Source organism: Poecilia latipinna, unplaced genomic scaffold (genome assembly GCF_001443285.1).
Source record: "Poecilia latipinna isolate Pla-1442-1.1 unplaced genomic scaffold, P_latipinna-1.0 Scaffold1676, whole genome shotgun sequence".
NCBI classification, from domain to species: domain Eukaryota; kingdom Metazoa; phylum Chordata; class Actinopteri; order Cyprinodontiformes; family Poeciliidae; genus Poecilia; species Poecilia latipinna.
In genome coordinates this window covers 84,641-107,641 of record NW_015114292.1, presented here as the reverse complement: position 1 = coordinate 107,641, position 23,001 = coordinate 84,641, and the positions used below count along the sequence as shown (strand labels likewise).

Below are 23,001 nucleotides of genomic sequence, written 5' to 3'. Positions count from 1 at the left end.
CATAACCAACCTTATAGACACTAATAAAACAGGAGTGTTGTGTTCTGCAATGGCAGACTTGTAGGCAACTCATTGCTATGTGACTCCTAATAGTAAAAGTTACCGAAAGAAGATTTGGGATTGTGTTTATATCTTTCAAACTAATATCTCCACTTGAAAATGTGAATGGCCTTTTTGTCTCCGGAGCAAAAATACAGGCCCTTTTGTTTTCTTTTGATAGTTCTGCAGATAATTCCCTTTTCCCTTCCAAGTGCATTCCTTTATTCCCTGTTCTCTCACTTAAATGTGTTGTGAATTGACTGATAAAAGATTACTTTCAGAAGGGATACGTTCGGATAAAGGATCTTGTCCAGTTGACCAGACTGAAAGGCCATCAGCTTTAGTGTTGGTTTAGGAGCCTACAAATCCAGTTTTTGTTTAGTCTTCACCAGCCGGGGTCTGGTTTTCACATCCTGCTTTCAAGTTAAACTCACTAGCCAGTTTCTTAGGTACATCTTGCACTCACCAGATTGGAGCTGTTTGCCTTCAAAAATTGCCTTAATTCTTTGGATTCAATAAGGTGTCAGCAGAAATATATCTTCAGAGATTTTGCTCCACACTCACACGATGGCATCACAGAGTCGCTGCAGTTTTCTTTAGCCATCCAGTGCCACTGGCTTGTAGCATTTGGATGCTCCAACACATCTGAATCAAATGAATGGTTTGCAAAACTTTCTGACATCTGACATCCTCAATTATGTAATTTAGCTTTATGATTTAGGTGTGTTGGAGCAGGAATGCATCCAGAAGTTACAGGACAGTGACGCTGAAGGACAGAAGTTGCAAACCTGCACTATAAACCCACAAGACGGCTGTGTGTCAAAGTTTTAGGTGATCACTAGATTTTGAAATACTTCAGTTTTTCTGGCACCAACAAACATGCCATGCTGAAAGTCACTTAAAACGGCTTTCTTCCAGTTCTAATGCTCAGTTTGAGCTTTCGCAAGTCATCTTCACCCCTTCTAGATTCCTAAATGCATTTGTGTTTGCAGACAAATAAACGGGAGTACTTAATAAAGCGGACAGTGATTGTCGGGCCTGTAAAGTTGATCAGATGTTTATTAAAATGAACATTTTGAAAAAAGAAACATTAAACAGAGATTTAAAAAAAAACAACAAAAAAAACAAACAAAAAACGCCAGAGCAGAAGGTCTGGAGTGAATAACCAGAATCTGTACATTTATAGCTGCCGTATATGGCTGAACATGCCGTGTCCCACTTTGATGCGAGTCCCAACACCCACCAGATTTGCAAGTCGGTTGCTGCATTGCAGACACATTTGAGGAGGCCGATAAAATGGACACCGCTGCCACGCAGGTGACTCAAAATAGCTAATGCACATTTGTAATCACACCATATGAGCCTGCAGGATTAGAGCTTTGATTCCCAGTTAGGTCAGCACTCCTGGCACACAGAGATATGTTGGAAATAAAAAAAAAGGAAAAATCTGGCATTGTGCAGCTGTAAAAGCATATATCTTAACCACATTGCCAGTTATTATGAGTGCTCTGAATTTAGAGAGAAAAAAAATAATAATGCGTTTAGTAGAAGCAACATCACAGAGTGCATATTTACAGTGCAGATATTTGCAACTTACCAGCAGAATTGTTCCATCTGTCATTTGAATTATTAGGCTTCCAGGACTTGATTCCACTGCACCAGGATGTTTTTTATATTTTTGACAGTTTGCACATTCTCCATGCAGCGTCCATATGCACATGTGTCTGCCAGACCTCGAGCTACTAAAGTCTTATCAAGTCAAGTCAAAGCAGGGCTCGCTCTTGGTCTTTCCGTAGATGTGTTTTTGATAGAAGCCACCCCAAGCAGTAAGATGGATTTGGGTATATTTCAAAGCAAAAATGAAGTTCGGTCCCCACAAAGTTTAGAAAACCAACTTAAAGTGACCCATAAAATGAAAGCATTACTACGTGAGGGGCATTAGAATATAGTCAAAAGGAGTTCTTTGAAAGAAAGCGGCACCTATCCTGCAAGAAGTAATTTATTGTGCCTGATCTACCACTTATAGTGTCCGTTCTTCTTAAAAGTCCATTTCATCTTTTTTTTTTCTGTGTTGTTTGACATCTTCAAAGTTCTTCAGTGACGGTGAAGTGTGTCAATCTGACCCAATTAGGAAGCCTCATGCTCTCAAGCTGGGGGAAAAAAAAGTTCCACTGTATCGTGATCATACAAGACTCCTCATTAAAGTCTTCTCCCCTGAGTCTATGACAGCCTCTCTACATTTCATTTTCTTGTCCCATTTTGTCTCTTGGAGAGCCCTCGTTATATTAATTTACTGGTTTATTTTATTTTACTTTATTTTTGAGTGTCCCTTTGTTCCTTTTAGATGTGGAAATTAAGTGGCAGGAACATGGGGGTTGAACAAAGAGTCATGCTGTAGTATTATTTTCAGATTCTTAACAATCCTTCCAAATAGGACATGCTTGTTCAATCTGTTTTCAGTTGTCACCTGTGAATTATCTTTCATATTTTAGAATTTTTAATTTTAATCTGAATCTGATCTGAATCAAGTGCGATACATATATTTGTTCTACATAGGACAGATGCTATTTTCGTGAATAAAAAAAATACCTTCATAGCTGGGCAACAATCAACCTGGCCTGGAATTGGGAGAATGCAGGGTTTTGTCTCCAGGCCAGGAACTGGGTGAAAAGGCAACAAAAGTCCATCTTCACAACACCTGCAAGAAGAAGAGTGGAAGAAGAGAGATTGGATAGTGTGAGCCGAGTGGCAAGTGAGGGCACAAGCGTAGGCATGCTGAATCTGAGCTTCGTAATACCATGCGTTTGGACATGGTATCCGAATATGATGTAAAAAGGTAGTCCAGTCCTTTGACTCAGGTGTTTTGGAGCAAGGATGCATCTAAAAGTTGCAGGACAGTAGCTCTTGACTTGGAAACCCTTTCTGGGTTGTTGGAAATGAGGTGTTGACTGATTATTGAAACCTCACATCCAGGAGAAGCAGTAAGGCTTTAGTCCTGGTCGTTAAACAAGGCATTTCCCAATGTTCATAAGACATAGATCGTGACTGAAAGAACAATATTCTGGACACCGGCGGCCAAAATAAGCTTCCTCCGTTGGATGGAGTGATATGGAGAGAATATCCATATTACTCTATTATGGATTCTCTGCATCGAAAGGTGTCAGATAAGATTGTTCCAGTATCTGATCAGCATGCCACCTGGGTGGCTTCCTTCTGGGGGATTTTTGAGTATGTTGAACTGGTGGACACCCCAGGGCTGGTCTGCAATATGCTGCCGGCACTACATTTCCCTTTAGAGCTGGAAATGACCTGAATTTATATTGGTTTTTATTTATTTTTCTTTTTTCCTGCCCTCTGTTAGTACAAAATATCTGCAAATTACTTGAAGTTGATAACTGCTCTCTCAAAAGAAAGGATTCTCCTGCATGTCAGGCTACAATGTTGGCTTCAGTTTAAACTTCTATTTTTCCCCCTCCTTGTTGGAATCAGTCAAAGCATTGAGTGTTTGACTGTAGCTGCAGTTTGACTGTGCACTTTGCATTGCCCTTCATTTACCATATGTGTAACATTAGACTTGAGTGATGTTTTAGGGCTGCACAATATGCTGAGAGAAAACTCACTAAAGATAAACCTATCAGAGTTTAAGTAAAGCAGGACGCATATCCTCTAAATTATGCTTTGGCAGACGCTTTGCTGTAGTGCAGTTAAACCCTCTCGTCTTCTGATTATGCAGCCACCAAGCCACTGCTTTACATTTCTCAAGATGACTTCTCCCTGAATAAATCATCACGTAAATCTTTTCTTTTTATTTCTCAATTTATGCCATGAAATTCAACATAAACTAAAAAGAGTTAGAAGCATAATCGAGAGCCTTGAGCTATTATGCCATTTAAATTGTTTAGAAATTGGTTTATGCTCCTTTTCATATTGCTGGGCAACAGTTGAGTCCCTCAAGTCATTGCCAATGTTTTTTCCACCTTGGCACTGAACACACTTGAATACTCCAGAGCAGCAAACAGTTGAAACTCTTAAGTTTTATAAAAAGTGCTCACATTTGCTGTTGATCAAGTATTGGAGGCACTGAAATAGCAGTTGGATTCTACTTCCCTTCTTCATTCCTATGGGAGCAGCAAGATTATTAGGTTCTATCACAGTTTTACCATTTGTTAGAGTATAATAGAGTAGAAACCTGATAAACACCAAACAATTTATTGCATGTACTAATAGGTAAAGCCGCAAGAGTAGGGTTGGACCTGGAAAAAACAAGTTTCCTTTTGGAGCAAACCTTGTATGTCTCTTTTTGTTTGTTTGTTTTATTTTTACATTAATATTCTTCAAGAGAGACAACAAAGCTGTGGCTTTTCACAAACATGCAATCTTGCTAAGACTGGAAAGACCAAAGTCCAGAGTATCACCAAATAATATAGTAAACACATTTTAAGTGGTATACACAGGCCTACCCCAGGGGGTCTCCGCCTCCAGCTCTCTAGAGCCTCCGTACAGCAACTTTGAGAGGCATCTCAGCTCCACCACTTCTAAACCAAATGGCTGGATTACTTTCACAGCATGTCATCTAGTTTTACAGAGGCCTGGTAATTATCAAACAATTACCTTCGGGTGTGTTGGAAAAGCCATGTCTCTACAAGTTTCAGGATAGAAGCTCTCAGGGATCAGAGTTGGGTACCCTAACCACAGGAGATTGAACTTTAGACTCATTCTTGTCATAACAACCATAACGCACCTCTCTCTCTCAAAATTCATTCAGCTAATTTATCAATAAACAAGCGACACAAAAAAGTGAGTAAACTGAATGTAATCCCTCAGCTTTTCAGTGACCACTGGAGAGATATTCACCCAGTTGGACAAGTGGTTGAATCTACTAATCTTAAACAATGAGTCATGGATCTGCTTGAAATAAATCTAGGCATCCAGCTAAAATCTGTTGAGCAGATGTCATGAAAACACAAACTATTGTTGGTGGTCAGCAAAAAAAATTGAATCCAAACACAGACAAAATACTTTTTAGAATGTGTTTGGTGCATAAAAAGCCTTGTTTCGATAAAACTACACACAATGAATATCTGAGGCTTGAACGAGGTCAATACTACGCTGTTAGGTAAGATGTTAATGTTAATAATGAATCATGACCCATTCTGCTTGACAGATGGAAAGATATGTCACTGCGTTTCTTTTTTTTTTTTAGGTTTTTGCTCCATTTGAGCAATTCGTTGCTGGAAGATCTCTAAATGTAGATTTTATTTTTCCTGGGAAAGTTGGCCCATAAGTGATCCATATCATGGCAACTAATAAAGCGCAGATGTGAGCGCAGGATGTGAAAGCCAAACTTGTTTAACGTGAATCATCCTGTGTTGATGCAGTTCGGTCACTGTAACTCACGTCCTGTTCTAGATGCATACAGAGGGACTGCTCTGAGGACGGATGGAGACACAGCCAGTTTTCAACGGACCAGGGGAGACCGGCAGAACCAACAGAAACACAGAGAAGCCCGCAACGCACAGGCTGAAGGAGGAGGAGTTGATATCAGTCCCCTTCCAGACAACATGACCCGTACAGTGGTGAGATGCTCCTGGCCCTGCATTTTTGAACATACGTTTTCTCCTAAATTGTCTAGGAATTGGGTGGATAATCTTTTTTAGGTTTTTCATTATGGGGACATTCCTCAGAAGGCTGAGAAAAACACTGTAGGAAATTACTAAAAAAAAATACTGGCCAGTGATCCACCAATCAGCTGGCCAGAGAAGTGAGAAGTTTTCTCAAGTCAGATCTGTCATCTGATCAGCAGGTCAAAAACTGAAAAGTCAACAAATGCATCAAATAACTTACATTATTTTCTGCCTTTGAATGCATCAATAAACATCATATAAGTCAGATAAAGATCAGGTCGCTTCAGAAAGAAATTAGTCCATTTTCTGTTTAAGCTTAATGCTGTATGGGTAGGAGATATCATTGTGCATCACAAAAACAAAAAAGAAAAAACAAGATAATCTACAAACAACATCTATTAGTTTATTTAAATAACACAATAGTAAAAGTGTGGTGTATTCAAACAATCTTCTGTTATGATAGTGCATTTTATTTCTATGACTATTGCAACAAATAAAGACAGGGTGAATTTAGAATCCCACATTAGCTCTGCTGCCAACTTATGGTTAAATATATAACTTTATGGAAACTTTACAAAAAAAGATTCACATTGCAACAGCTTAAATTGAAAATGCAATCACAGGTGTCACCTTGTGCAACATCTAATTGAAGCATAACTGAATGATAAATGGGGATTATACATATCAAGTACCCTCTTTACTTGGGAAGCTAAGACTTCAGTTAAGCTAATCTTGAAGCAGTTAACAGATGTCTGCTTCATTCAATCCGCGCATACCTGATGTGGTTTAATTTGTGTCTAATGTGCTAGACTCTTCTTTCACCCCAGTCGGCCTCAGTAAGATTCAATCCAAATAAAATACACTGTACGTTCCTCCCTTTCCTTTCATTTCAAATTGAAAACAGACAAACTCCTCAAGCTGCCAACTCGCACTGTTTGTTCTAAGCGTGGTCGTCCACGAGTATGTGCGGCCGTGCACATCCGTGGTCGTAAATGACTCACTCGGACAAGTTCACAAGAGCTCCTGCTGTTCTGTTGCTGTTTGTGATTCCAGAGACGTATTGGAGCTTAATTACCTCGAATCACCATTAGGCGTGGGCCTCCATAGGATTTTTTTTTTTTTTTTACTTATGTGATATTATGTTGTAAAAAATAGAAATGTTTTTTTAAGTATTTATTGAAAAGCATAAATTTAAAAAAAATAACATTTATTAAAAAAACAACAAACAAATATATATCCTACTGCTAACATATTATTTAAGATATGTAAATTATTAAGTAAACTGTTATTCCGAATACACAAACTTAGAAATTAAAAATCCAATACACATTTAGTAATAGTTATTAATTATTGGCTCTTCTGTTTTATAGTGTACTACAAGTATGACAAGCTTAAAATAGCTGCTTAATTAATTGGGCTATCTAGTCAAGCTACCAGTTGGCCTCCAGCTACTTAACAGAGATGCCACTCATCGTTTCAGAAAGCATTACCTTAATAATAGTGAGCAGTGGTAGTCATTTAGTTTTTACAACATATATTTCCAAGCAAACAAATTGCCTTCTTTCATCCAGCTGACTGTTTAGCAAAAGATGAGTGATGGTCAGTTATATTCCTGCATTCTCCGCTCAAAACGTCTAAGGACATTTTCTGGAATTTCTTTAGAAGTGGTACAAAACCCTAGAAACAGTCTGATGGGAAATTCTAGCGCTACTTCAAAAACTCAACTCTATAAAACCAGGGTTCTGCTGCTAACCAGCCCATACCACCACGAGTCCAAACCGGGGTAATCCGTCAGCTGTGCATGTTATTCATTTCCCTACCTAGAAAACACAAACACCACCCAGAAAAAAAAAAAAAAAAACAGGCCCGTGTCAGGCAGTGAAGATGAAAGCTAAAAGTGGGTCGCTTGCTGTATGTGGAGCAGCCAGAGAGGTTGGGAGAGCTCTGCATTTAACTGCTCCACTTTCTGAGCCAAGACTAAACCCCAGAACCATTGCTCTCTGTCACCTTGAAGTGCACCATACATTAATAATGCCATCAGTGCTGGAGATCTGTGTGGAGACATAAAGGTATGTTGACATAGCTATTCGTGTAAAGTGTAAACAGCTCCCCCATGTGGAAACGTATGCGGGGAATGATGAACCAGAAGGCTCTGGGAGGTTTTTCAGAAATGTCTTGTAGCTCAAAACAGGTTTAATGTTCAAAATGTTTAGCAGTTTTCAATACTAAGTCTCATATTCCATAAATATGAACAGAACCCCAGAGAAATGAGGACACACTTTTAAGCTAACAATAGGATCACTTGGCCAGATTATAAACTTTGACTTTCTTTGGCTTGTCCTCATGCTTTATAGGCTTGAACATCTGTTTTTCTGTCATGAATGTCTTGAAACTGAACAGTGATAATGAATACATTGTATTATTGCTGACAGGTCCTCTATTGTCCATAGAACAAACGTAGCCTTTAAGATAAAGTGTTAATAAGTAAGTCTGTTAAAAAAAAAGGCACAAGAAGTCACATTTGCAATTTACAACAAGAAATTAACATTTTTTCCCAACATACAATGTTAGTGGAAAAAACTAACATTGCACACTGTCCTGAATAGACCATCCCACGGTGGTAACACACAGTGGTGGCAGCCTCACTCAAGTGGGGTGCTTTTCTCAAGCAGGGACACGAAAGCTAGTCATCATTACTGGGAGGATAATGAAGCTAAATACATGGTAAGACTGGAAGAAAACCAGTTAGGCTTTGCAAAAGATTTGAAACTTGGGTTCACCTTTCAGTAGAACAACAACCCTAAACATCCTGACAAGACAAACAATTAGAAATCATAACTAGTTTACAACGAAATTCATACATAAGTTAATTTCCTAAAATAATTCAGCCTAAACCTGCTTTAAGTAACTTCAAAGAAAGCAGCCTTTTCCCTTAAATTTAAATGTTCTTTTTTTTTTTCAGGAGGACTCTCAAAAATACTACATATGGGAGAGTTTTGGTCCAACAGACAGAAAAACTGAACTGTTGTGGGTTGACCTGAACAATCTGCATAAAAGTCAAGTCAGAATCCACGGCATCCTGTCCAACACACACCGACAGGCTGCGGTGAGATGACCAGATCCTCATGTAAATAATTTACTCCCATGAGTTCAAGCGGAACTGAGATTTTTTTTTTTTTTTCTTTTCCCCATTTTCACAGAGAGTGGCACTCTCCTTTGATTTCCCTTTCTATGGACACAACATCAGACAAATTATTGTAGCAACGGGGGGTAAGTGTGATGTTGCTTTAACGCCAAATGTCACCAGATGCACGGCCACACCTGTGATGAATGTTTGATTGGTGATTCATCCGACAACACTAAGTAGTAACACATTTCAGTGCTTAATGTGAGACTCGCTTCTTTCGATCCGTTCTCGTCATAAGGGTTCATCTTCATGGGCGAAATAACTCATCGGATGCTGACTGCAACACAGTACGTAGCGCCCCTTATGGCCAACTTTGACCCCAGCTTCTCTACAAACTCCACAGTGAGGTATATGGACAACGGTAGGTAGGAGTTTTTCAAGGAGACATATGATGCTCAAGAGCTTTTTCAGATCCTCCATTGGCTGGACTTGTTTTTTTTTTTTATTTGGCTCTGCTCAGGTACTCTGTTTGTGGTGCAGTGGGACAAGGTGCGACTAAAGGACAGAGAAAATGAAGGACCCTTTACTTTTCAGGCAGCCCTCCACAGTAATGGGAGTATTATTTTTAACTACAAAGAGGTAACTTCAAGACTTCAACTCGTTAGATTTCATTTTGCTAAGCTTCCGATATATTGAAGATAAAACAAACCATTGCCGTTTCTTTGAAGGTCCCTGTACCAGTGGAGAAGATTAATTCCACAGAGCATCCAGTTAAAGTTGGATTGTCTGATGCTTTCATGGCAATCCTCCCTGCTTCTCAGCTCTCAGGTACTTTCCTAATCGTGAGCATTCATAAGCTTACTGTTTACATAAAAGCATACAGTGCCACTCTGCTTATTTTTTAAGGTTCATTTTCTGGTACCGGGGTTTGTCAGGCAGACATCGAAACTGATTAAGAGGGTCACCAAACCAATAAAAGCAGCTACCTTAAACGAGCTCCAACATTAGCACTAGGGCTGCACAATAATATTGTTACATGTCGCTATTCACAAACGCTTTCCATCCAGTCTGACTGAGCTTGAGGTATTTTTCCGAATAAGAACAGGCAGAAACATCCGTCTTGAGATGTGCAAAGGTGACACCCTAGAAGACTTGAAGCTTTGATCAAGAAAGTATTTCTGCAGGAGGTTTAATGGCTACCTATTTGACATGAGAATTATCATTCATCTTGCAGATGCAAAGCAGCGTACCATCTATGAGTATCATCGAGTTGAGATTGACACCACAAAGATAGTCAGTGGGTCTGCCTTTGAATTCAGCCCTCTGCCCAGTAAGAACTGTCTCAAATCTGACTGTGTGTAATGGCACAGCATCATTATTCTATGTTCTGACAGTGGACTCCTGTGTCTGATTCCCCTAGCTTGTCTACAGCACACATCCTGTGAACTCTGCCTCGCATCCAACTTGACAACTGGTTGTGGATGGTGCAACACACTCCAACGGTGCAATTAAAGCACGATGTATTGATATTTGTTGCCACAGAGATCCAATTTGTTCTAATTTGATTGTTTCTGAATTTCAGATGCTCCGATGGTATTGACCGGCACAGACAAGAGTGGCTGGATTACAACTGCCCTGAGGAGGTGAGATTCCCAGAGTCATTACATCGCAGAGGTGAGTAGGGTGTCTATCGGTTTATTTCACTCCTGTGTGTGTTAATACAGTCTAAAGGCAAATGTGAAGACTACAACCCTGTGCTGCCTGAGGCAACTATGAGCTCGTTCAACATCTTGTCCCCCGAACCAACAACTTCCTTTGCAGACCTTGAAGAGCAGCCAGTCACTAGAGGTGAGTCTCTGCAAATGTTGTGTGAATTTTACGTATATGAGGTGCAAAGTGTGGAGAAAGCTAAACCACTGCTCGAGACTGTTTTATTTTACACCTGATCTTCGTCTGGTCAGTCCAAAGTTTCCAACATTTAAAAGGGAAGTTTCTATGAAATCAATGGCTGGGGGGAGTCAGAATCTGACTACTGAGTAGCTGAGTACTGGAATACAAGTCAGTAAATCAGAGCATCATAAAAATTGACCAAGGTTGGTACTTCAGGTAAAAAAAAAAGTGAAACTCTTATGTAGATTAATTACAAACAGAAATACATTTCAATTGTTTGCACCCATATGTACATATCAGTAATGTTTGTGTCAATCTAATTTATTCCACAGACATATTTTTAGAAAAAAAAATTAGTTTTTACTTTGTTTTTTTCCCCCTCCATATTCTCAGATATAGAGCCCAGTTCTCCTAACCATAGGGGGATAACGGAAAACACAGCCATCATAGCAGGGGTGGTGGCTGCATTAGTTTTGCTGGTAACGCTAACATTACTGGCAGTTTACTACATCAACACACACCCCACAGTTGCTCCACCGTTCTACCTCATGCAGGTGAGAGAAAAGAAAAAAAAATCCAACAGATTATTAAGAGCAAAATCATTGTTTACTAATCATTAACGGCTAATGTCTTTTTTTTTTTTTTTTTAGCGACGCACAAATAACTACTGGCCCTCCATGAAGTTTCGTAACCAGAGCTGTCACTCCACCTACGCTGAAGTCGAACTTGGCGTTCATGAGAAGGAAGGTTTCATTGAAGCAGAGCACTGCTGCTAAATGTCTGGAACTTTTTAAGGGACCGTGCCATCTTGAGCAATGTAATGGTACAAAATAAGGAATAAAAAAAAAATATATAAAAAAAAAAAGCAAAAAACAACAGACTTTCAGGCAGATTACTGACACGAGATGTCCTTACTCCAGTCGTTGTGGCTGGACAGTGTTTACTGTAACTGCTCCTGTAGCTCTTCCCAGCTTTCTTTTATCTGTTTTTGCTGTCTTGCCATCACACAGCCATGTGATCCAATGGTTGGGAGGTTTAACAAGATGAAGATGATCTTCTAGACCTATTGATGGAAGTGACCGTCAGGGAATGAATCGAACAAGCCTTTATACTGCAAACCAATGTACAGCTCATCTTAATCTATATGTTCTTCTGTCATCATCCATCTTATGGAGTGTTTTTGTTTGATGAAACTTCTACGCAAGATTTGACTGGTTCATACTGATGCTATGTGGACTTCTCTACAACAGATTTCTAGCTATTCAAGTGACAGTGAATTTATTGAACACCTGAGATTTTTGTTGACAACTATTGTATGGATGGATTTTAGAGTAACCAATGTATGAGAGTTTTCTCTAAAACTTTCTGTTTAAGTGTCTTCTAATAAAAGCTGCGGGACAATGTGGATCTTGATTGCATGTTTAATGAAAACCAGACAACACATTTATCATTCAGACATGTTGCAGCAATAAACCAACAGGTGAGTATTGAAGGTAAATGTGTTTCAAGATAAACAAACCTGTAGGATAAATGTGAGCCTTCATAGAAATCTAAGCTTAGACAGCTACAGGTTTACTTGTAACGCACATATAAAATCATCCATGCTAGTGTGAAATTCACACAACCTTGCCTTGGATATAATTTGACAGAGATAAATTACAAATCAGTAAAATTGCATCTACGTAATTGTTTGAGTAACAGGGAATAACAATATAACGTGATATAAAACTCAAAAAAGCTGATTTTACATATTACCCCCTTTAATAGATTTTTAAAACGTTTTAAACATTTTTAAACGTCTTGTTTTTTACTCAAAAATAAGACGGATATGGCTCTATTTTGTTCCGCCACTAGATGGAGCCAAATAAGCACAATCTAAAAAGAATAGAAACAATGGTTGTAATGTATTTAACTAAAATATATATTCTTCATGATTACCGAGCAGTTTTTCATAGTCCTGCTTCTTTACTACAGCTGCTAAAAATTGGAAGCCATACTAAAAAAAAAACTACACATTTTTTAATTTGTTTTGCTTATAAAAAAATGCAGTTTTTCCTGTATTATTTGGATATCACAATTAGATATGAAACTACTTTAATGCTGCTTCCAGATGCGTTTCGAAATGGCAATAACGCATCTGATCGGAAAGCACACATTATTTGATTTTACAACAGAAATACACCTGGCATAAATATTTATTGGTATAAACAGCTAAAAAATAAATTGGACCCTTTGGAAAATGCTGCAATAAATTAAATATAAGTTGTTTATGTAGAAATAAGAACAAATGCTGTAATTGTATAACTAGTTAAGCGTTTCCAGAAGAAGATCTGGAATCATATATTTATAAAAACAGGGGGCACCCGGATTTGAACCGGGGACCTCTTGATCTGCAGTCAAATGCTCTACCACTGAGCTATACCCCCGCGTTCATATTTTGACATCCCACATGTTTAAGATACTATGACAACTCACTATTTGACATTCTTTTTGGTGTAAGTACTTCCCAAATATAAGTATTTCTTACGTAAATGTATATTTTACCTCGTGCTGAGCATATAAATCACTTTGACTACATTACTGATAGACACGTTGCATCAGCGCTTTCTTCATATTGTGAGTGGCAACTTTGCCTCAAGACACTATACTGTCGAATATACACTCCAAATGAAGAAAAACACTGCATTTCACATTTAACTCATTTTGCTGATTACGTTTTACACACTACAATCATGCTAATTAGAGTATCTATAATTATTACCACTGAAACAAAAAAAGTACATCGTTCTACTTTAATGCTGCTTACCTTAATTAAGCTCTGTCAATACATCAAACAATATCTCTTTCATATAATTCAATTATAATAGTTAATCCGTGTTTATGTTGCATATTTCATCTTTTTTGCCCGAGATTCACCAAAAATGCCACTTACAATATGGCGCTAACATGGTGCGGAGGTGACGTTCGGTGCGAGAACAACAATGGCGGACTCAGTTGTTATTATGTTGTTTTCCAGCAGATAGAGCCATTTAGTCATTATAGAGGATTGGATTTTCAATACTACGACAGAACCTGTTTACCTTTCGATTACATATTTTAATATTACGTTCTAAGATGCTGCATCTGCGTACAAACTGTCTTTACTTACTGTAATAACTCAATAATAGTTAGCTATGATAAGTATCTCAAACACGTAATTGATTGAAAGTCGTTTACAAAATAAATTGTTTCAGTAACACTCTTAAAATTTATTTTTCTATAATTTCTTTAATATATTTATAATATTAGATTTTAATTTTAATATATATATTTTTTTTCATCTGGGATCTCCTTGCATCTTATCGTCACATTGTGTTGTGTGACCCCAGTGCAGCCAGTTTTTTGTCATTTATGTGCATAAAATACGTACATAAAATATTCTTTAAAATACGGCGTATAATATGTATATTGGATATATATCATCCAGTACAAATTTCACTACTCTTTTAACTGCTTGAATGGAGATGATGCTGCATTCAGGTGCAGGGGGGGGGAGGGGAACAATTCGAATTATTTGTTGTGATCGATCAATAAATTAGCCCACAGTAATCCGCAATATGAGTAATGCAACATAATACAACATAGACATTAACTTCAAAGCCAACCAGCGTTTATATTTGATTATGAAAAATTAAATAATTGCAGAAAAAAATCCAATTAATAAGAACTCTGAAACTAGTGCTGGCATTAAGTTATGCTTTTAATGGCAATACAATTTTAATGACATAGTCCTGCTAGTTTTATATTCTCATAAAATGCGGTAAAATTCAATCTTACGAGGACAAGTGAACGCTCCAGGCAGATTTAACTCCTCCTTGACTTCGGGTGTAGTATATTACCAGAAATGTGTCCATGCAAAACGCAGGAACAGTAACTGTTTTTGCTGCCCATCAATAACTCATTAAAAGGTTTTTCATTATTATTTTTATTTTTTTTTTATCAGAGATTTTATTGTTGTTGAAGTGTGAAGAATCGCCTTGCTGCCATGAATCCACCGTGTGGGAGATGCAATAAGCCAGTTTATCCAACAGAAAAAATAAACTGCCTTGATAAGGTAAGATGGTACAAGTCTAACCTTATTCACGTATCACTATGTTGTTCGGAGGTGACATTTGTTGACCTAATTTTTTGTTGATATTCTTTATTTGATACTTTTATGCCAATCTCTGCATCTTGAATAAGTCAAATAACTCTTACACACGCCTTTACTGTAGGGATCACTTCTTCCTTTAGCTGTTTTTTGGACACATTCAGTTTTGTTTGTTATTTAAAATTTTAAAGCCAGAGAAATGTTCTTTTTCGGCATTTGAGTTTGATCCAGATGGCTTTCTATATTTGTCACAAACAAAGCACCCTGAGGGAGTACAGCAACCATGTCCGGTTTCTCAAAAGCCTCTAAAAAATTTGTAAAGCGAAAGGGATCTTATAGCAGGTACAAAGAAAAAAAAAATTGCAACTGAAGAAAGTGTTTTAATTTCTAATGTGATGATGATGTTGAATGTGTTATTTTTATAGAGCTTTGCAAACCTTTGTATTTTGTCCCCCCCCTCCCTCCAGTACTGGCACAAAGGTTGTTTCAGCTGTGAAGTCTGCAAGATGGCCCTGAGTATGAACAACTACAAAGGCTTTGAGAAGAAACCCTACTGTACTATGTGAGTGCATTCATAGCGAACAATAAAAGTTGAAGACTATAAGCAATTAATTTAAGTTCTTGAATAATTTCAAAATACTTAAATGGAGCAGAGACTGAATACTCAAGAGTTGAAAGCTTGAGTTGCTGTTCTTTTTCTTAGACTTCACTCACGTTCTCTTTTATTTATAGTTTACCAGAGAGAAAACTGATATTTTAGTAAAAACTTGGCACACAAGTGAACATCAGTTGAAGGAGGATGCATCTTCCAGGCCTTGTGTTGGTCTTTTACTGTTTTCCTTTTTACTAGTTGTTTTAGGAAAAAAAAAAAAAAAACAGCCTCAATATAAAAAAAATATTGTATCTTTGACTTCATAAGTAAGCACTAATTATTTGTTGGTCTATAACTTCCATTGAACAGTAATAATTCACCTTTTTTAAAATGAACCGGTTTCATATTTATAATAAACTTTATACGAATAATGAATTATCCTAGTCAGAAAGCTATCTAATCACAAATGCGAATAATGACGTTTATTATACGGATTTGAACTGGGGAAATTTGTAAAGGCTTCAATTAACAATTACAAGATTAGAAACTACGTTTATTTGATGAATAACATTTATTTGTGTCTCTGGTCTCTCTCTTCAGTTTAAAGAAAGGGGCTGATAGCTTCCTTTTCAGCTAACCTAACATTATTCAAGGATTTAAAAGTTTGGAAGAAGAAAAACAAATGGAATTTAAAGGAGGACAACCAGAAGTTCTGTAAATGTCAATGCAATTCCTATTTCTCGGCATGACAGCTGTTCTAATGGTTCTGCCCACTGGATGTTCATGTGATTTCTCATGTTGAATTCAGAACAAATTATTCAAACTGGTGTTATCTTGCCTTGGTCAAAGACAAGTCACGCAGGAATATTACACGGCGTACCAAAAGTCTTTAGAATCAAGCCGGTCTGAGCTGATCAGGCCCAGTTGTGATTTTTTGGGCAGATGTTCTGAATCTTTCTTAGACTGCCATCATTCACACACCTACAGTTGGGACGTATCACGACTTAATATTGATCATTTTAGAAGATTTTCCGAACTCCTAAACAAGAATAGCATGTTGGAAGACTCTGTGGGATAACAGATTAATTTGACCTATCTTAAGTCATGATGAAGGTGTTTCGAAAAGCTTTGGTTGGAAATATCTGTGTGCGTACAAACACAGATATTATGTGTTTGTATGCACTTCAATATAGATAACCCCCCCCCCAAAAAAAAGGTTATGTATTTCTTCTTCATTACTTACTTACTTACTTCATTTATTCAACTTCTTTAATGCTTTTTACTTTATGTACACACTTATTAGGCATTATCCCAAAACCTCCTTCACCATTGTGACCGACACCCCTGAGAATCTACGTCTGAAACAACAGAGCCTGCTCAACAGCCAGGTGAGATCAGGCCTCTTTCTCTGCCTTCTCGCGTTTCTCCTGCCGACAGAGGAGCCGTACATTTTCTCATCTCATGTCATCGGCGAGGCTTTGGTGTAACTTTCTTTTTTTAATCGTCTCACTCGTTCAGCTCCATGTTTGCTCCGGCAGGTAAATCAGACTTAACTTTCAGTTCATCAGTGTGCTCTGTTATTGGATTATTTGCGGAGTAGAAGCTTTGACTTGTCTTCTTTTACAGCCGTTGACAAAATCCCAGATGTTTGCGTCTCAGCTGCTGCTAACATTGACAGATTTTCTTCCAAAAAAAAAAAAAAGTTTGTCAGTGAACTGCTCTTTAGACGAGAGTCCCTCTGTACCTTCTCTGTTCTTAAGCTCTGATCTAATCACACTGTTCCTGCCAGCTAATTAAGCTGAGCTCAGGGATAAGTCCTCCAAGTCACGCAAATTCAAAAAGATTCCCTTGCAGTGTAACTTTGGAGACTCTCCCCTGTCTCGCAACATGATTAAAAATGCTATGTCCATTTAAGGTTGTGGTTTCATAAGACTGAAAACCACTTGTGCTTCTCAGTCACAATCTTTAACTTGACACAGAGGATAGTTGGATGAAAACCCATACACTGATCAGGCAGTGTAACGTTATGCCTAACGATGACTTGTTCTGCCCTTTGCTTCCTAAATAGACATGACCGAACCTTTAATATTGATTATAACGCTATAAAACTCGCTTTCATCAACATAAAAGCCTAACATGAACTGATGCAGCGGTGGAAGTGGCTATTCTGAAGGTCATCTGAGGGTACTGTATTGACTATCAAACGGATAAATGAGTTGGCAGTACAGGCGCACAGCTGGTCCCAGTTCACCATGGTGTGGCACTCTGCTGGTCCTGAACACAAGGGGAACCAAACAGCTGTGGGATCCTCTCCAGCAGCTGTCCGATTGGCAACGCGTGTTGACGTCTGAGACAAAGCGGGCTTAAAGGGCGAAGGATGGGAGAAAACTCGAGTAGGGTAGGGTACGCAGGTAGGGTAGAGAAGGTATCTCAGATTCTCCCACCATATCCATTTGCTACGCTCTTTCCTTTGTCAGACAATGGATTGAACAGAGCTCTGTGAGACGTTGAAAGCCATAGACTTTGTTTCATAAGCTAACTCTAAGATCAGATTACACACAAGTAGACTCTGTTTACACATTAGGAGACTCTTGTAGTGAATTTTATTTAACGGCACCAGAGTAAAAGGGGCTGAAGACAAATGAACACCACAGGTTTCCGTTTTCTGTTGGTGACACATTCTAAAAAAAAAAAAAAATGCATCCTCATCATTTTCACTAAAATGTGTTTCATTATGATTTTATGTGTTATTTGTCAAGTTGTAGCCTGAAAAATATAGGGAAAAAAAATCTCAAGGGATGTGATGTGAACACTTTTCATTTTATTCAATTCCATCCATTTTCTTTACACCCTTGTCCCTTCAGCGGGGTCGGGAGGGGTGCTGGTGCCTATCTCCAGCTAACGTTCCGGGCGAGAGGCGGGGTTCACCCTGGACAGGTCGCCAGTCTGTCACAGGGCAACACAGAGTCATACAACCATGCATACACACACACCTTGGGGCAATTTGGAGAGGCCAATTAACCTGACAGTCATGTTTTTGGACTGAGGGAGGAAACCAGAGTACCCAGATAAAACCCACACATGCACAGGGAGAACATGCAAACTCCATGCAGAAAGACCAGGGCCGGGAATCGAACCCAGAACCTTCTTGCTGCAAGATTAAAAAAGCTCTTTAACAGGAGGATCAAAGACCGGACCACAGGAACGGCTTTGGATTAAATTGCAAACGGAAGCACAGAATAAACAAAGAACTGTGGCAACTAGTGTTTTAGCACTACACACACGACAAGTATTTCTGACCCGCACTGAGGTTTACTCACGACTGCTTTTTGGGAAGAGCGGACAAACCACAAAACCCCGTTCAAGCCATTATTATTTTCACGCCAGCTGCAACAACACGAAGAATCCCAGGAGGAGATCTATTTTGGTTACAAGCAATTCCTAACAGCCAACTAAAGTAATTGCTTTCATATTGCAAAGCTGTAAGGATCAGATGTAAAGCCGAAGAGTTTTCCTCCCTTGTTTCCTCTGGATGAAGTGGTTCACGTCTTTGTTTATAACCATAAAAGTCTCTGCAGTTGAACTCGCTCGCAGCAGCGTGTTCCTCATAGCAAGAACATGACTCATTTGTGTTTGTGCCTTTGTGGATGTGCGCGTGTGCAGAGTGCAGGGATCTCGGATTTAGTTTCAAATAAACATTTCGACTTTGTTTAATGTAAAATGTTCCCCCCGCAGGGAACTGCGACAAATTGGCACTTAAATCACAGCTCAACTGTGGCTTTTTTTCTGCATTAATTGTAAAACATTTGATTTAGTTATGCTTCTGTTGTCATTACGATGAATACGTTCATATCTGGCGAGGAAGTCCGGATAACTATTTTTTTCAAAATTCAGTTGAAAAACCTCTTACGTCCCGCACAATAACAATTTACGTAAGCAAAAATATGTTTGTTTTTTAATCAATTTTTTAATTACTAAATGTCACAGTCAAGCAAAGTTCTTTAAGAAATTAGAAAAACGTACAGCAGACCAATGGTATTGTAGAAGTTAGTGACCACAGCTGCTTGCAATTAGCTAAAATCCATAAATACTTAAGACCCCTTCTAAAAGTGCTTAATTGTCTGTTTTAATGGTTCAAACACCAAATATGCCATAATATATTTAGTGTAATATTATCGCACTGTGGAAACAGCATTATTACTACTGCAGAAGTTAATATAGTGTTCTCTTTTTCCACTTTGAGGGGCTACAGTCGATCAGTGCCTGGGAAAATAAATGGTGCTCCTGGATTTATATGCACCAGCCAATCATGTGTCAACATTGTGGCTAGGTATTTTAGCTTCCCAAGTTCCATTTTCTTTCAAATATTTTAAGATGTTTGCTATGAGAACAGGTGGATCTGCAAATGCAGAACTGTGAACCTAACTGTGGGTGTGCAGCCTGTGTATCCAGTATGTTAGACAATAACTGCTCGTATCTACACCACACAACTTTGTGTCAAAGAAACCAACTGTCCTGCTTGATGTTAGCTGGAAATAAACTTCAACAAGATGAAATCAATGCTTTAAATGTTCCAGTTTAAAGGAGAAAGTATTTTGTAGTTCGGATACCGAAGAGCTTTGTGACACTTGGCAACAAATAAAGCAGCTTTTCATCTGAAAGACGATTATTGTTTGCAGGCCCTTTACAAGGAGGACTTTGAGAAGAACAAGGGGAAAGGCTTCAGCGTGGTGGTCGACACACCAGAGATGCAAAGACTGAAGAAGACGCAAGACCAGATTAGCAACGTGAGTGCAGTTTTTACTCTAACGCCAGATTTTCTAATCCACAAACACACAATCAAGCCAACTACCACCCAGTATGATAGATTTAAGAAGCAGAACTGAAAAATAAGGTAGAGTTTAAGTTTGAGCTTCTTTCCAGGTTTACCTATGTGTATTTCCAGACTTTGTTTCCTGTCTAATTCTCTGGAATTGTGTCCATCAGTCCATCCGTCACCTCCTTCCAGTGTACGGTGTTGGTGGATTTCATTTTCATTGCGAGCTTTTTGTATTAAAACTTTAAAATGGCTCATAAGGATCAGGAGCTTTTGGCAATCTGTGCGTGGAAAAGTGGAACCTTGACATGTAAAGAGTGCAGGAACCCTGCAGATGGCAGCGAAGGAAGTCAGAGTGCAATCCTGCAGAATCACAAAGGCACATTTCTGACATTTCTCCTCGTCCGCTGTGGAGCAGCTGCCCTATATGGTCAAAATCTCTCAGCTGTGGACATAAACTAAGCCGCTCTACACACACACACAAATACATGGACACACACACTTCCCTTTTCTCTCATGAGAGCATTTGTTACAGATAGGAATGATGGGTATTAAGCTGCATGTCAAAAGGCCATAATCTTTTTTTTTTTTCCTTCTCCTTTTCCTTTTTTCCCACTGTTGTTCTGCACTTTCTCCTGGAGAACTTCACTGTGGCATTAACTCCCCTCTCCCTAATTCTCCTTACGCTCTCTGCGGGCTGAAGCTGCGGCACCTGATTTACAGTGCAAATATGTTTGCTCTTCTTGCCATCTCCTAAAATGGTGAACTGTTCACATTAAAGCAAAACCTGCCGAGAAGGAAACAGTTCAGCGTAAGCATTTACTGCCCTCTTGTGGATTAAATGTGCATTTTGTTTGTGCAGATAAAGTACCATGAAGAGTTTGAGAAAAGTAAGATTCGAAGTGATGCGCCTCCTCCTGAAAACAGACAAGGTGAGATGTTTCTATGTTTGCTATGACTTTCTTATTTTTATTTATTTTATTTTTTTTTACACAAGCATGGCCATGGTTAATGTCTGTGTCTGTGCAGAACAAGAATTGCAAGCGTCAAACCCTGAAAGATTCAACCAGCCTGCTGGACAGATGTGCCCCGCTGTTGTGTCGCCACCTAGTGGAGGGGTGAGGCAATAACATCAGAGTGTGTTTAAATCAGAGTGGGAGGCTGTCAGCTGATCTTAAGCAATCACATAAGAAAAAATGAATGATTTTTGATTAAATTGTTACATATGTTGAGAGCTTGGTTTAGGTTATGCATTTAGGTAACGTAGGAAGTTTTGTTCACCGCAATCAAAAACATGTTTGCAGGTTTGTCGCTGACATTTTTTTTGGGGGGGAGGGGGTTGTTGAAAAGTGTACCAAGAGATCATTATTAACAGTTACAATGAAATTTGGGAACAATGTTTTTATGATAGATTTTAGGTTCTGGTCACAAATGAAAACTTTGCTGTTCCGTCTCTAGAACTGCAATGTAAATTTCACCAGGTGGACTGTTGCTGGAGAAAAAAGTTTAATTTACTGTAGCTGCCTTTGTTCTTGGAGATAAAACACTACATTAAGCCAATACATACATATTATGGTGAATTAAGGAGCAGTGTAATGTGCTTTTAGACTGCAAGACTCTTTTTGTACATTTAAAAGCATTTCTCTCATTTCGTCACAATGTTCAATATAATTTCTTTGGATTTTCGGGAGACGCCTCCAAAAAGTTGTGCATGTGGTGTCAAAATGGTATGTAGTTTTCACTTTAACAATAAAATCTGAAAAGTGTGGCATACAATTCACCTGCATCTGGCACAGCTTCAACATTATGCCATGGTTACTCAGAGGGTTAGAAAAAGAAGTAGCCAGGAGGCCCGTGGTAACTCTGGAGGAGCTGCAGAGATCCACAACTCTGGGAGAATTTGTTGACTTGCCATTTGTAATGCCTTTCAGAAAAATATGGCCTTTATGGAAGATTAGGAAAAAGAAAGCTACGGCTGAAACAGGGTCATGGGACTTCCACTTTGTAGTTTGCTGTAAGCCATGAAGAGGTTTAAGTAAATATGTGGAAGATGATCAAATGAGACAAGGGACATTTCAAGGACAAAACATTTAGAAATCCATCCCAGAAATGTCAGGCAAAAACATCCGCTTTATTTTTTGGACATCTGTGGGTGTGCACACCTGAATGAACATTGCTGTAACGGTCTATACTCGTTTCTCCAGTAGGTAGGGAAATCAAATGCAAATCAATCCATTTCAACTCAGGTTTAATGTTGCACATCATGTATATTCCACCCAACCCTTTCCTTCTCTCATTCAGAAGCGTTACCAGGCCTTGTACAGCTACGTGGCAGCAGAGGCGGATGAAGTTTCTCTGCAGGAAGGCGATCTGGTCTCAGACGTCGAGCCAATCGACGAGGGCTGGATGTTTGGATGCAACCAGCGCACCGGGAAGAGGGGAATGCTGCCGGCCAATTATGTCCGACCTATTTGAGAAACGATATACATGCAAACCAGGCGAAGCACACAGCAGGGGACAAACTCCTGTAATGTGGATTTAGACTGACTGCTGTATGTTAAAGAGTTTGTTTTTCCAGGCAATTTGACTTTTGGGATTTTTCAGTAAAGTGGAACTGCCATCTACCCCAATAAAAAAAAAAGAAAAAAAAAAAAAGTAAAATTCAATATAAAATTCAATTTAACGGTTGCAGGTTGTAGCTTCATGATGCATTCATTTCTGAAATACAAATGCTTGTTTTATTTTTTTGTTGTTCCTGCTTAAAACTTCAATTTTGCTTATCTG

At 38.7% G+C, this 23,001-nt stretch overlaps 2 protein-coding genes and 1 non-coding gene across 3 annotated transcripts in view; 2 read left to right on the top strand and 1 right to left on the bottom strand.

Annotated features, from left to right (window-relative positions):
- LOC106964464 (plexin domain-containing protein 1-like) overlaps positions 1 to 12,085 on the top strand; it is a 23,836-nt gene extending 11,751 nt beyond the window's left edge. Inside the window, exons 2-13 of the mRNA XM_015060007.1 lie at positions 5,449 to 5,615; positions 8,626 to 8,769; positions 8,864 to 8,933; positions 9,089 to 9,211; positions 9,311 to 9,429; positions 9,519 to 9,618; positions 10,025 to 10,120; positions 10,211 to 10,292; positions 10,373 to 10,433; positions 10,515 to 10,638; positions 11,074 to 11,234; positions 11,331 to 12,085. Of these exons, the coding sequence (XP_014915493.1) occupies positions 5,449 to 5,615; positions 8,626 to 8,769; positions 8,864 to 8,933; positions 9,089 to 9,211; positions 9,311 to 9,429; positions 9,519 to 9,618; positions 10,025 to 10,120; positions 10,211 to 10,292; positions 10,373 to 10,433; positions 10,515 to 10,638; positions 11,074 to 11,234; positions 11,331 to 11,456 (1,373 nt within the window). The 3' untranslated portion in view covers positions 11,457 to 12,085. The remainder of the gene's footprint in view (positions 1 to 5,448; positions 5,616 to 8,625; positions 8,770 to 8,863; positions 8,934 to 9,088; positions 9,212 to 9,310; positions 9,430 to 9,518; positions 9,619 to 10,024; positions 10,121 to 10,210; positions 10,293 to 10,372; positions 10,434 to 10,514; positions 10,639 to 11,073; positions 11,235 to 11,330) is intronic.
- Positions 12,086 to 13,034: 949 nt separating this feature from the next.
- On the bottom strand, positions 13,035 to 13,106 carry trnac-gca (transfer RNA cysteine (anticodon GCA)). The gene has a single exon. It is a non-coding gene; the product is annotated as a tRNA-Cys (tRNA).
- Positions 13,107 to 14,547: 1,441 nt separating this feature from the next.
- LOC106964467 (LIM and SH3 domain protein 1-like) lies at positions 14,548 to 22,720 on the top strand. The gene is made up of 7 exons (XM_015060014.1): positions 14,548 to 14,773; positions 15,277 to 15,371; positions 16,705 to 16,789; positions 20,081 to 20,188; positions 21,080 to 21,149; positions 21,247 to 21,335; positions 22,519 to 22,720. The coding sequence occupies exons 1-7, from the start codon at positions 14,705 to 14,707 to the stop codon at positions 22,690 to 22,692; spliced, it is 690 nt and encodes a 229-aa protein (XP_014915500.1). The 5' UTR covers positions 14,548 to 14,704; the 3' UTR covers positions 22,693 to 22,720.
- Positions 22,721 to 23,001: the final 281 nt, after the last annotated feature.